Source organism: Nerophis ophidion, linkage group LG09 (assembly GCF_033978795.1).
Source record: "Nerophis ophidion isolate RoL-2023_Sa linkage group LG09, RoL_Noph_v1.0, whole genome shotgun sequence".
Taxonomy (NCBI): domain Eukaryota; kingdom Metazoa; phylum Chordata; class Actinopteri; order Syngnathiformes; family Syngnathidae; genus Nerophis; species Nerophis ophidion.
This window is the reverse complement of record NC_084619.1, coordinates 8,348,187-8,362,268: the sequence shown is the minus strand read 5'-3', so window position 1 is coordinate 8,362,268 and position 14,082 is coordinate 8,348,187. Positions and strand designations below refer to the sequence as shown.

Sequence of the window (14,082 nt, the reverse complement as noted above, 5' to 3'; positions counted from 1 at the left end):
TGGCTCCTCCATTGGCTTCTCTGAGAGACACTGACGTTAACCGCAGGTATGACTTTACAATCTCACTAAAACACTATTAAAACAATAAGCAGATAAGGGATCTTCCAGAATTATCCTAGTAAATGTGTCTAATTACATCTGAAACGGTCCCACTGCCGCCGCCTTTTCTTTTCTTTCTTTTGTGCTTCACTCTAACTTTCCTCATCCACGAATCTTTCATCCTTGTTCAAATTAATGGGGAAAATGTCGCTTTCTCGGTCCGAATAGCTCTTGCCGCTGGAAGCTATGATTATAAACAATGTGAGGATGTGAGGAGCCCTACAACCAGTGACATCCAGCGCACATCGTCTGCTACTTCCGGTACAGGCAAGGCTTTTTTATAAGCGACCAAAAGTTGCGAACTTTATCGTGGATGTTCTCTACTAAATCATTTCAGCAAAAATATGGCAATATCGCAAAATGATCAAGTATGACACAGAATGGACTTGCTATCCCAGTTTAAATAAGAAAAATCTCATTTCAGTAGGCCTCTAAAACTCCCCTTGTATCACTGTGAGGTCCAAACAACACAATGAGCAAGGGTGTCAAGTTTTTCCACTTCTGATATCATACCAAAATTGGCGTTTGCCGATTCCGATGTTAATCTGATACGATATCAGCAGGAAATATTGTGCATAGTTAAATTATTTTGTTGGGTGGAATGTTAGAAAAAGCTTGTTTAAATTAAATGAGTTGAACAGAAACAATGGTTACAACAGAAACAACATTTAACTTATGGCATAAAAGTACATATTTTGCAGGGTTTTTGTAGTGTGGAATGTTAGAAAAGGCTTTATCAAGTGAAATTATTATAACAATGGCAGGTATGAAAAACAGTAACTTTATTACAGATTTATGCTTTTTATTTCGTGTTTTGGCAACCATTAGTGGTCATGATAATTCCTTAACTTAAGCCCATGACGCAGGAAGTTGAATGTTGCGGACACATTGGGTACTGGATACTTTCTAATAGGGCTGGGCGATATGGCCTTTTTTTTAATATCGCAATATTTTTAAGCCATATCGCGATACACGATATATATCTCGACATTTTGCCTTAGCCTTGAATGAACACTTGATACATATAATCACAGCAGTATGATGATTCTATGTGTCTACATTAAAACATTCTTCTTCATACTGCATTAATATATGCTCATTTTAAACTTTCATGCAGAGAAAGAAATCACAACTAAGTCAATTGACCAAAAGTGTATTTATTAAACAGTTATCAAGCAGTGGCACAAACATGTCATTTCAAAACAGAAAGTGCAAGATTGTCAGACACATCTTAAATGTCAAATAAAAATGAGCTGCATAATAGGAAATCAAGTAGTATTCGTCCTCCGCTATGTGGTAGGTTACTACAGACGTTATTAAATTCTGTTGTTGAATATTTTTTTCATATGTTGTTGATCTGGAAATGTTTGCCTCTGCATTTTGATGGTGTGGCACCGAATGGAGATGTTGACATGCGGTGTAAGCACTCTTCATTCTCTCGCAGGGGACTTTTCAAATGATGCTACATATTAGCAGTGATGCTACTTTTTATAGCAACGCTTCAGCACAACACTTGACATATAACAGTTGTCTGTTCGACATATTCCCGCTTGAAGCCAAACCACCGCCAGACGATGGACCCCCTGCTGTTTTTCTTGGGAATGAATTCTTCCTTCATTTGCACCTTCTCTCTCTCGTATCACCACAAACGTTACCCTGTCTGCTACCTGTCTGCTCCGCGAGGGCGTATAGGTATGTGACGTATGACGTGACGTATGTAAGAAGGTGCGCTTGTCTGTGAGAAGGAGAGAGTAGAAAGAATGGGAAGAGCCTGTAGTGTAATGGTCGCAGCTAAAAGCAACTGCGTGAGAACGTATACTCGAATATCACGATAAAGTCATTTTCTATATATCGCACGGAGACAAACCCGCGATATATCGCCCAGCCCTACTTTCTAATACGCTTCTAGTTTAGAGACTTTGTATCTAATATTCAAACTGTAATTATTGGATACATGTTTATGTTAACAAATACGGTGTTTTAGACTTCAATATTAATTAAGCACACCTTAGCTTGTGTGCTATTATGTGCTTAGCTGTTGTGTAGCTGCTTGTAGCCTGTAGCCTACCATGCTTACCTTTTTGTAAACGACTAGACTAAAATATAAGGAAAGGTCAACCTTATTGAGGGACGTTTACATTCTAACTGGCAAGTAAACGCGCTGCAGGACAGCTTGTATTGGACATTATATCAATTATTTTACATGAAAGCCACTATTACTTGTTTTTTTGCTGATATCAAAACAATATCAATATCGGATTGGGACACCTCTAACAAGTATGACCTTTTCTTTTGTGTTGCTGTCCTGTATCCCCTGCATTAAGGTACGAGGGATATGTACTGACAATCTGCCTAAGTGCACACAGTTCCAACAATATCTGTATAAAAGGCACACCTCTAATGCAGCTGATTTTGTATGGTTTCTGTGTAAAAGACACACAGTTTAACAATTTTGTTTTCTACAGAAAATCACAATGGCGTCTTCGCCAACGCCGGCTTTGAGGATGTCCGTCCATACAAGTACTGGGATGCGCAGAAGAGAGGCCTCGATCTGTCTGGTTTCCTTGGCGACCTGGAGGTAAAGCACTGTGAGCTATGAGCATCTTGTATGGACATGTAGAGGATATCCGGCACCAGGCTCTCAGACTGCATTTGTCCTAAGTTTGTGAGCATGAACTGATAAAGCCTGCTTTGATAGGAAACAAAATGTCTTCTAAGACAATCTGAACTGTCCAGTTGTGATGTATTTAATGCACTGAGAATAAACGGACCACGACGAAGGAGACTATTCAAATATTCCACACTCTTTCCTGTGTGTCGTTCCAGTCTGTGACTAAATGAGTTCCAATATAATAAAATGCATTACCCCTTCATCTTTTCTTTTCCCAGAGCTGCCCAGAACGCTCCATCTTTCTCTTGCATGCTTGTGCTCACAATCCAACTGGCACAGACCCCACACAGGAGCAGTGGAAGCAGATTGCTGAAGTGATGATGGTACTTGAAACTATTTTTGTCTACATATTAAATTATTTATTTACAGTAAATGCTGCAAATGCTTTATTCGATGAACCAAGTCTCCGTAGTCGCAAAGGTGGCTGATCTACAAAAGCCAATACCTGCCAGGGTCTCTAACAATCAGTATTTTTTTTTAAAGGCTCCGTCACTGCAAATGGGTAATGATTCACATATATATATATATAATATGTATATATGTGTATGTATGTATATATGTATAAAAATGTGTGTATATATATATGTACATGTGTATATATATATGTATATGTGTATGTACATATATAAGATATATTTATTTATATATCATATGTATGATGTAATATACATATGAAAATGAAATAATCATCTCCATAGAGCTTTTCAACAGATACAGCTTCAATAGCCGTAGTCCCATGGTCAAGCCACTCCTGAATTCTAAACAACAGAATTTCCCTTAGTCAGCAATGGTTTGGGGAGCCATGTCAGCTGCTGGTTTTGGTCCACTGTGTTTCATCAAGTCCAGAGTCAAAGCAGCTGTGTACATGCTTCCAACTGTTGAAAAGCTCTATGGAGATGATGATTTAATTTTCCAGCATGATCTGGCACCTGTCCACAGTGCAAAAACCAGTAGTAACTGGTGTATTGACCATGGCATTATTGTCCTCGATTGGCCTGCCAACTCTCCTGACCTAAACCCCATAGAGAATTTGTGGGTTATTGTGAAGAAGAAGCTGAAAGACACCAGGCCCAATAATACAAATGAGCTGAAGGCCGCTATTGAAGCATCCTGGGCATCCATAACACCTCAGCAATGCCACAGGCCGATTGCCTCCATGCCACGCCGTATTGATGCAGTAATCCGTGCAAAAGGATTCCCAACCAAGTACTGAGTGCATTAATTGACATTTTCAAATGTTGGATTTTGTTTTGCTGTTATAAATTTATTTTTTTTACTTGTTCTGAGGAAATATTCTATTTTTTTTTTGCGATAGGATTTTTGAGTTTTCTTAAGCTGTATGCCATTATCAGCAATATTAAAATAATAAAAGGCTTGCAATATTTTAGTTGATGAGTAATAAATGCAGAATGTATGATATTTTCATGTTTTTAGTTGCATTACAGAAAATAAAGGACTTTATCACAATGTTCTAATTTTCTGAGACAATCCTGTAAATAATTCTTGCCTGTATTATTAGAATTTGCTTAAGTAAAGACCCCATTATTTTTACACAAATACAATTGTATTGTCAGAATGTCATACATGAACGTTTTTAAACGTTTCGCTTGACTGCATTTTATTTTCTAACAGAAAACTTGTTAAGAGAAAAGTTCTTTCATGCTGTATTTTGGGGCAAAAATTTGCTAGAAACTCTCCTCACACATTTTTATACTGAGGTGTGCATTGATTGAATCACTGACTGTATAGCGGTTAAGTAAAAGTATAGTCAAAATAATCAATTTATAACATTCACGGTAGTTTTAGCCAGTTTGAATGTTTGCATAACATTATTTTTCACCTTGGTCTTTTCCAGAGAAGAAAGCTGTTTGTCTACTTCGACTCGGCTTATCAAGGATTCGCCTCGGGCAGCCTGGATAAAGATGCCTGGGCGGTGCGTTTTTTTGTCTCCATGGGCTTTGAAATGTTCTGCGCACAGTCGTTCTCCAAGAACTTTGGCCTTTACAGTAAGTCATTTTCAGCTCTGCACTCATTTCCACTGTCGACAGTTGCATGACAAATTTAAATTCATACATAGAATCATATAGTCATTTAAATTTGCTTGCAGGAGTATAACCAAGAAAAGAAAAACTCCCGCAGGGGAATTTAAATTGGAGTGTTTATGTCTCAGAGCTCAAAAAAAAAAAAAAAAAAAGCTGGTGAACTACTTCTAAAAGCAGCACAAATATAATTATCGTATTTCCTTGAATTGCCACCGGGCGCTAATTAATTTAAAACCTCTTCTCACTCTTGCGCTTACCAAAGGCATGCGGTAAAAGTAGGCATGCGCTAATTATTTTAAAACCTCTTCTCACTCCTGCACTTACCAAAGGCATGCGGTAAAGTAAGCATGCGCTAATTTTTTTAAAACCTTCCCACTCCTGCACTTACCAAAGGCATGCGGTAAAAGTAAGCATGCGCTAATGATTTGAAAACCTCTTCTCACTCCTGCACTTACCAAAGGCATGCGGTAAAAGTAAGCATGCGCTAATTATTTTAAAACCTCTTCTCACTCTTGCACTTACCAAAGGCATGCAGTAAAAATTTCAGTGTGATGTAAGGTTGGACCTTAAATCCTACTGAATAGCTCTTAATCTTCTTCCCTTTATGCGATTTCAAATTACCGGTATTGAAATCAGCCTCCTCCATTTTGAAAATGATGACAGGGGAAGTGTCACTCGTGACGTCACGAGTTTGACCAGGCGGTAATACTAAGCATGCGCTAATTATTTTGGGAAGCGAGTTTGACCCGGCAGTAATTCAAGGAAATACGGTAATTCCAGAGGGAAACAGTAAATGAATAATAAAATCATCCCATTAGACGAGCGTGTTGGCAATCTGACCGTGGTGGCTCGAGACTCCGACAACCTGAAGAGAGTTCTGTCCCAAATGGAGAAGATTGTGCGGACGACCTGGTCCAACCCGCCCTCTCAGGGCGCTCGCGTCGTGGCCATCACCCTCAACTCACCCGAGCTCTTTACCGAATGGTGAACGATCTGCCTGAACGATGTAATGTTTTGACGTGTTGTTGACGCAGTTGTGTGACGCCAGGAAGGAAAATGTGAAGACGATGGCTGACAGGGTGTTGCTGATGAGGGCTCAGCTGAAGGCCAAGCTCCAGGCCCTGGGTACACCCGGAACATGGCACCACATAACAGAACAAATTGGCATGTTCAGCTTCACCGGCCTCAACCGTGAGTACAGTACACATCATACACTACAGCAGGGGTCGGCAACCCGGGGCTCTTTGACCACTCTAATGTGGCTCAGTCGCATACCTGCCGCCCGCTTGAGAAGTCCGGTAGATTTCCAAATTTTATTGTCTCTGTCAGAAATCTCCCGGGTAAACATTTTTCGATTTTCTCCCAGACATCAACTTTGAGGGTGTGCCGTGATCACAATGCCTCTAACATCTTTTCTACATGTCATCGCGCCATGATTTTCACCACGCTATCTGCGTGCCGGCCGGCATGTCACATTTTGGATGCGACCGCTATCTGAACGCATACGCTACTGCAAGGCATACTTGCCCAACAGCCATACAGGTCACACTGACGGTTGTGATATAAACAACTTTAACACTCTTACTAATATGCGCCACACTGTGAACCCACACCAAACAAGAATGACAAACACATTTCGGGAGAACATCCGCACTATAACACAACATAAACACGACTGAACAAATACCCAGAATTCCATGTATCATATACACGTAGCTACCACCCGCCACCCCACCATGGGTCAGTTGAGGTGGGCAAGGTTCGGTTGGTGGTAGCTGTGAGTATATGATACATGGGATTCTGGGTATTTGTTCTGTCGTGTTTATGTTGTGTTATAGTGCGGATGTTCTCCTGAAATGTGTTTGTCCTTCTTGTTTGGTGTGGTTTCACAGTGTGGCGCATATTAGATTAGATTAGATTAGATTAGATAGTACTTTGATTCCTTCAGGAGAGTTCCTTCAGGAAAATTTAAATTCCAGCAGCAGTGTACAGAGTTGAGGTCAATTTAAAGAAAAAAGTAAAAAGTAAATAATGGGGGTTTAAATGGAAACAAAATAGAGAAATATTACAAAACGAATAAAAACAATGGGAATAACAATATAACAGTAAAATAAGAATATAACAAGACAAAGTAGGCAGTAGTCTTGTTATATTCTATTAGTAAGAGTGCTAAAGTTGTTTAAACGGCCACCTTCAGTGGGACCTGTATTGCTGTTGAATATGGATGCCTTGCAGTCTCTTACGTGTGTCTGCGATAGCCTCGCCAAACAATTCTTTGGGCTGGCAAGCTATTTGTACAAGCTGTAGAGGGCGCTAGCGGTAGTGCCGTCATTGTACGCCCTTATTATTGTTCATTGGGTGGATACCAGCGTACGTTCGAAAGAATAATTACTCTGAAATTCGTGAGTCTGCCGGGAAAATTGGGAGGGTTGACAGGTGTGACGCTGTCAAGCGGCATTCATATAAAACTTGCGGGCCGCACATTAAATTTTCATATTAAGGTGCGGGGCCGCGTGTCTGAGACCCCTGGTTTATACATAGCACAAAGCAAAAACAAATTCTGTATGCAGTATTATTTCATTATAAATTTCAAAAGAGTTATGTGACTCCCATTGTTTTCTTTACTTTGTGAAACGGGTCAAAATGGCTCTTTGAGTGGTAAAGGTTGCCGACCCCTGCACTACAGGTACGCAACTTGCGTGCTGTGAGTTCCCTTCAGGAAGCTGTAGTATTGGGCGGGGGGGAGGGGCCCAGAATTTGGTGCTACAGTACGCCCCGGTTCAGAGTAGACATTTTCAAGGTTTTGTTTAACTTGACTGTGACTGACTCTCACCGTCCGTGTTCCATGGACCACCAAAGATATACATTACGTCGAGCACTTTGTGACTTTTGTTTTATTATTTCAATAAAACCTTTCAGCTTTCGCTTTTCAGCCGGCCGCGTCTGCGTCTTCCTCCGCCTCTCTTCCTCTTCCGCGCTCGCTCCACATCCGCTTCTCTATGGCTTCGTCTCTCTCTTCCACGTTTCCGGCTGTCGCGCTTTTAAAGAGGATTATTTAATTCAGCCCAGCTGGGCGCCTCGTGCACCTGATTATGATTGCGGCGTCGCTCCCGGCGTGCACCACCTCGCTGCTCGCTCGCCGTCCACGCCTCCTCGCCGCCATCTTGGGCCGGGCTCCGGCGTGCCCTGCCTCGCCGTCGGACTGCCGGCCCCGCCTCTCCACAAGGACCTATTCCATTTGATTTGATTTTAAAATATGTGTTTTTAAAATTACTCTATTAAATAAATGTGACTAATATAGCTAAAAAATTGCTTTTGAAATACATTTTTGTATTTTTTCCCCTAAAACAATAATTTTCACCATATTTAAATTTTTGCTTTCATTAAATGCCTGTGGTTTAAAGGCCTACTGAAATGAGATTTTCTTATTCAAACGGGGATAGCAGGTCCATTCTATGTGTCATACTTGATCATTTTACGATATTGCCATATTTTTGCTGAAAGGATTTAGTAGAGAACATCGACGATAAAGTTTGCAACTTTTGGTCGCTAATAAAAAAGCCTTGCCTGTACCGGACTGGTTGCACTAAGCGCAGCATAAAGTCCACTTTACCTCAGGGAGGCTAGGAAACAAACACAAAAGGTGAGGGATTACAGGACTAAGGAGAGACAACGTACCAGGACTGACGAGGCGAAGCAGGCGCATGCACGTGGGAGGTACAGGAGAAAATATCCGGCAGGACCCAACTGTCAGTGACGAGCTTAACTACTCATAGGTAGAAATTTGTTGCAGGTGTGCCTCGCTGGGGACTAATGAACTGAAGAAAACAGACATCACCATAAAAGAGAAGGCAGGGAAATTACATAACACAACAAGAAATAATGAAAACATAAAGTTGCACATGTTTCACCACAACTCCAGCCGGGATTTTATGCCTGAATGAGACCACGGGTTTGAAAATTTAAATGTCTGGAGAAATTTACCATTATATTCTTATCAATGACGCAGCAGGAAGGGGCTAGGAATACATTTGCGTGAAATTTTCATACGGGGGGTCCTGACATTTTTCATGTGCTTCTTTACGCCAAACGGGTCTTCCAAGGAGAGGGCATGGTTTGCCTATCAGGAGGGGCCATACTTGCCAACCCTCCCGGATTTTCGGGGGGACTCCCGAAATTCCGCGCCTCTCTCGGAAACCTCCCGGGACAAATTTTCTCCCGAAAATCTCCCAAAATTCAGGCGGACCTGAGTGAGGACAGCCTGTTTTCACGTCCGCTTTCCCACAATATAAACAGCGTGCCTCCCCAATGATGTTATAACTGTAGAATGATCGAGGGCGACTTCTTGGTTTCTTGGGTTTATTGTTAGGCAGTTTCATTAACGTCCTCCCAGCGCGGTAACAACACACAACAACAGCAGTCACGTTTTCGTCTACCTTAAAGCAGTTCGTCTGCCGTAAACAGCAATGTTGTGACACTCTTAAACAGGACAATACTGCCATCTACTGTACATGCATATGTGACAATAACATCTACGGCTTTTAGAGAGTGCAGTGCACAACCGCGCACACAACAAGGAGACGAAGACGGAAGATTCCAGGCTCTGGTGCATTTGATGAAAGCACTTTTGTGCGTGCCACACAGCAATGCATCATCAGTTAGGGTGTTCAGCATAGTTAGAAAAATAGTGACAGAGAATGGAACAAGGATGGACAATTCAATCCTAACTCAACAATGAGTAGATGAGTTTTATGTGTGTGTATGTGTAAATAAATGAACACTGAATTTCAAGTATTTCTTTTATTTATACATATATATATATATATATATATATATATATATATATACTTGACTTGGTGAATTCTAGCTGTAAATATACTCCTCCCCTCTTCACCCCTCCCGATATCGGAGGTCTCAAGTTTGGCAAGTAAGGGAGGGTCGGCCCTTGGCTCTACTGTAAATAAAAACAAAACCAAAGGCCACACATAGGAAGTCTGACCGCCATAATCCTCTATTCAACCACTGCTTTTTGCTGTCACACATCTAAAAGAATTAAGCCTTGTTTTTCTCCCCACTGTCCGCTCTTCTTGCAGCCAAGCAAGTGGAATATTTGGTGAAGGAGAAACACGTCTATCTAATGGCCAGCGGTCGCATCAACATGTGCGGTTTGACCAGTAGGAACATCAACTACGTGGCCGAGTCCATCCACGATGCTGTCACTAAGGTCCAGTAAATGATGCACTTCTCCAGACGACCTCTATATTCTGGACCTGTTCTTTTATGCTGCGCACTTAAACACAGTATAGTCACCTTATCTTAATTATTTAGGACAATATCTTCCCTAAGTGGGTTCAAAGTGGACATTTAAATGTGTTTTAATTGCATTACAATTATTTATTTGTTATGTACAAGCAATATTTAATTAATACAATACAAATATTTGGTGCCAATCCTGATTTAAAGGATTGTAATCTTAACTATTTTATAATAAGTGTAATGAAAAAAACACTTGATGCTGGATTAAAACCTCTAAAGGCCTTAGTGGCCACATGCGTGGACAGTACATTTTAGCTCTTTTCCAAAATTGTGTACACTATTGAATTGGGGTCTTATGGCCCTTATGTAGACACTTATGCTGCCATCTGGTGGTGTCAGAAGAGTATAACATACAATGGAATTTGGGGGAAAAAAAGTGTAAAAATAAGAATTAGCATGTCACTAAACATGAAGTTTGTTACTTATGGACTAAGTAAATCATATAAAAAGATGAGACTTAGTTTTTATTTTAATTAGGGTCCAATAAGCCCAAATAGCAAAGGGAAATATAAACCAAACACTTTGGCCTTAAGAGGTATTAAAGGCAACTTGAAACATGTAATATTGACCATTAAATCAAGTGAGAATGAAATTTAAAGGCCTACTGAAATGAGATTTTCTTATTCAAACGGGGATAGCAGGTCCATTCTATGTGTCATACTTGATCATTTCGCAATCCATATTTTTGCTGAAAGGATTTAGTAGAGAACATCCACGATAAAGTTCGCAACTTTTGGTCGCTAATAAAAAAAGCCTTGCCTTTACCGGAAGTAGCAGACGATGTGCGCGTGACGTCACTGGTTGTAGGGCTCCTCACATCCTCAGTTTGTTTATAATCATAGCCTCCAGCAGCAAGAGCGATTCGGACCGAGAAAGCGACAATTTCCCCATTAATTTGAGCGAGAATGAAAGATTTGTGGATGAGGAAAGTTAGAGTGAAGCACTAAAAAAAAAAAAAAAAAAGGCAATTCAGATGTTATTAGACACATTTACTAGGATAATTCTGGAAAATCCCTTATCTGCTTATTGTGTTAATAGTGTTTTATTGAGATTATAAAGTCATACCTGAAAGTCGGAGGGCTGCGGTGACCGCCAGTGTCTCTGAGAGAAGCCAATGGAGGAGCCAAGATGACCGCTGCTGCAGGAGGACACTAAATCTGCACCAGTCACCGGCAAGAGCCGACTTAATATCACAATTTTCTCACCCAAAAACTTGCTGGTTGACATGTGGTAGAGAAACATGTTCGCTAAAGCTTCACAACAAACAAAGAAACACCGGCTGTGTTTCGGTGGCTAAAGGCAGCTGCAATCCACAGCTTTCCACCAAAAGCATTCTTCTTTATAGTCTCCATTATTAATTGAACAAATTGCAAAAGATTCAGCAACACAGATGTCCAAATTACTGTATAATTATGCGATGAAAATAGACTACTTTTAGCTGTGTGTGGTGTTGGGCTAATATTTCCCCTCCAACCAATAACGTCACAAACACGCGTCATCATTCCACGACGTTTTCAACAAGGAAACTGCGCGGGAAATTTAAAATTGTAATTTAGTAAACTAAAAAGGCCGTATTGGCATGTGTTGCAATGTTAATATTTCATCATTGATATATAAACTATCAGACTGCGTGGTCGGTAGTAGTGGCTTTCAGTAGGTCTTTAAATAGCCACTTATCCTAGTAGTTGTGTCGCCTCCTGCTGGCCAGTATTAAAACATGAACATGTTGTTCCACTGTGTATATCCATCTGTCTTTAACAGGAAATATAATGTGAAAAGTCTCCTTAGAAAAAGCTATTTTACCACACTTGAAATATCTCATTTAATAATGCGAGAAATAACTACACATGTCTTAATGTGCACAAGACTTCATGATCATTTCTAATAAAAATACATCAAAACATGTTTGTGCAATTGTTGTTTATACTGGAATGTTAAATGCATGAATCAATTTACCATGAATTGATTAACGTGGACCCCGACTTAAATAAGTTGAAAAATGTATTTGGGTGTTACCATTTAGTGGTCAATTGTACGGAATATGTACTGAACTGTGCAATCTACTAATAAAAGTTTCAATCAATCAATTAATCAAAACTAATTGTACAAAATGAAATGCATAAATAAGCAAAACAACACCAGATTAGCAGCTCTTCCATTTTATTATTCATGATATATTATTTATTTAAATATATTTTATGTTTGTTCAGTGTGTAATTATCTTTGGGTAACGGTACAGAAAACATTAAAATGACAAAATATGACTTTGCAGGCTCCCCACATCTCCAAACAAACACACAATAATCGAGTAAACTGAGAAAAAAAACCTGTCAAAAAGTATAACTGTGAGCCACACAAACAAACCACACAAATCAAACGACTTTTTATTGTTTTTGCACACTTTGGGCCTGATTTACTGAGATCCAAATACCTCTCGCTATACAGCATGTGCAAACTATAAAATAGCATGCACTAATTGAATTGAATTATATTTATATAGCGCTTTTCTCAACTGACTCAAAGCGCTTTACATAGTGAAACCCAATATCTAAGTTACATTTAAAACCAGTGTGGGTGGCACTGGGAGCAGGAGGATAAAGTGTCTTGCCCTAGGACACAACGGCAGTGACTAGGATGGCGCAAGCGGGGATCGAACCTGCAACCCTGAAGTTGCTGGCACGGCTGCTCTACCAACCAAGCCATACCGCCCCCTTGACTACTTGTGCAACTAAAAAACGGTGCAGACCGTCTTATTTAAATAAGGATTTTGCATGTACTATACAGGCCATCACCATGGAGACACTCATTTACTGCACATTCATGTTACCTGTGGCGTTTTGCTATGTTTTCAGACAAACCGGAGACATGTACCACTTTTTATTTAGCAGCAGTCGTGCAGTGCATCTACATTTACACCTTTTTTTTTTTTTTATATGCTGAAGGTGCACTGGAGGGAGGCTGCATTTATGTGCTCAAGACACAAAAAAGTGCATACATCCAGAAATTGTTTTTTCTATCATACAGGATATATGTCAATAATATATATTCTGTGTGACAAAAAAAACGCGATTGAAAAAATTTTACAAAAATGCATCAATTGAATTTGTTTTAATCAGTCCCTTAAGTCAGTGGTTCTCAACCTTTTTTCAGTGATGCTGTGAACATGTTTTTAATTCAAGTACCCCCTAATCATAGCAAAGCATTTTTGGTTGAAAAAAAGAGATAAAGAAGTAAAATACAGCACTATGTCATCAGTTTCTGATTTATTAATTTGTATAAAAGTGCAGAATATTGCTCATTTGTAGTGGTCTTTCTTGAACCTTTTGGAAAAAATAGATATAAAAATAGCTAAAAACTTGTTGAAAAATAGACAAGTGATTCAATTATAAATAAAGATTTCTACACATAGAAGTAATCATCAACTTAAAGTGCCCTCTTTGGGGATTGTAATAGAGATCCTTCTGGATTCATGAACTTAATTCTAAACATTTCTTCACAAAAAAAGAAATCTTTAACATCAATATTTATGGAAAATGTCCACTAAAAATCTAGCTGTCAACACAATTTATGAACTCACATTCATATTTTCTTGAAGTGTTATTCAATAAATATTTTTTTATAAAGGATTTTTGAATTGTTGTTATTTTTAGAATATTTAAAAAAAAATCTCACGTACCCCTTGGAATACCTTCAATTACCCCCAGGGGTACGCGTACCCCCATTTGAGAACCACTGCCTTAAGTCATCCAGCAGCTATGAAATTATAAAAGGATATTGCTGAATAGACAATGTGTCTAATATTTAAATCCGACAGCTCAAATATGTTGTACTGTACACAAATGATTCTCTGTTCTTTTTAAACATGTTCTATAGAATGCTAAATAGTGCTCCCAAAACGGTGATGAGTTTTGATGAGTCACATAGCTGCATGCTGTATCATATATTTGCATTTTC

At 39.5% G+C, this 14,082-nt stretch overlaps 1 protein-coding gene across 1 annotated transcript in view; it reads left to right on the top strand.

Annotated features, from left to right (window-relative positions):
• The window catches only part of got1 (glutamic-oxaloacetic transaminase 1, soluble), a 22,002-nt gene extending 9,971 nt beyond the window's left edge, over nt 1–12,031 (top strand). The window contains exons 4-9 of the mRNA XM_061910210.1: nt 2,565–2,677; nt 2,989–3,093; nt 4,626–4,776; nt 5,631–5,796; nt 5,861–6,003; nt 9,906–12,031. Of these exons, the coding sequence (XP_061766194.1) occupies nt 2,565–2,677; nt 2,989–3,093; nt 4,626–4,776; nt 5,631–5,796; nt 5,861–6,003; nt 9,906–10,045 (818 nt within the window). The 3' untranslated portion in view covers nt 10,046–12,031. The remainder of the gene's footprint in view (nt 1–2,564; nt 2,678–2,988; nt 3,094–4,625; nt 4,777–5,630; nt 5,797–5,860; nt 6,004–9,905) is intronic.
• Nucleotides 12,032–14,082: the final 2,051 nt, after the last annotated feature.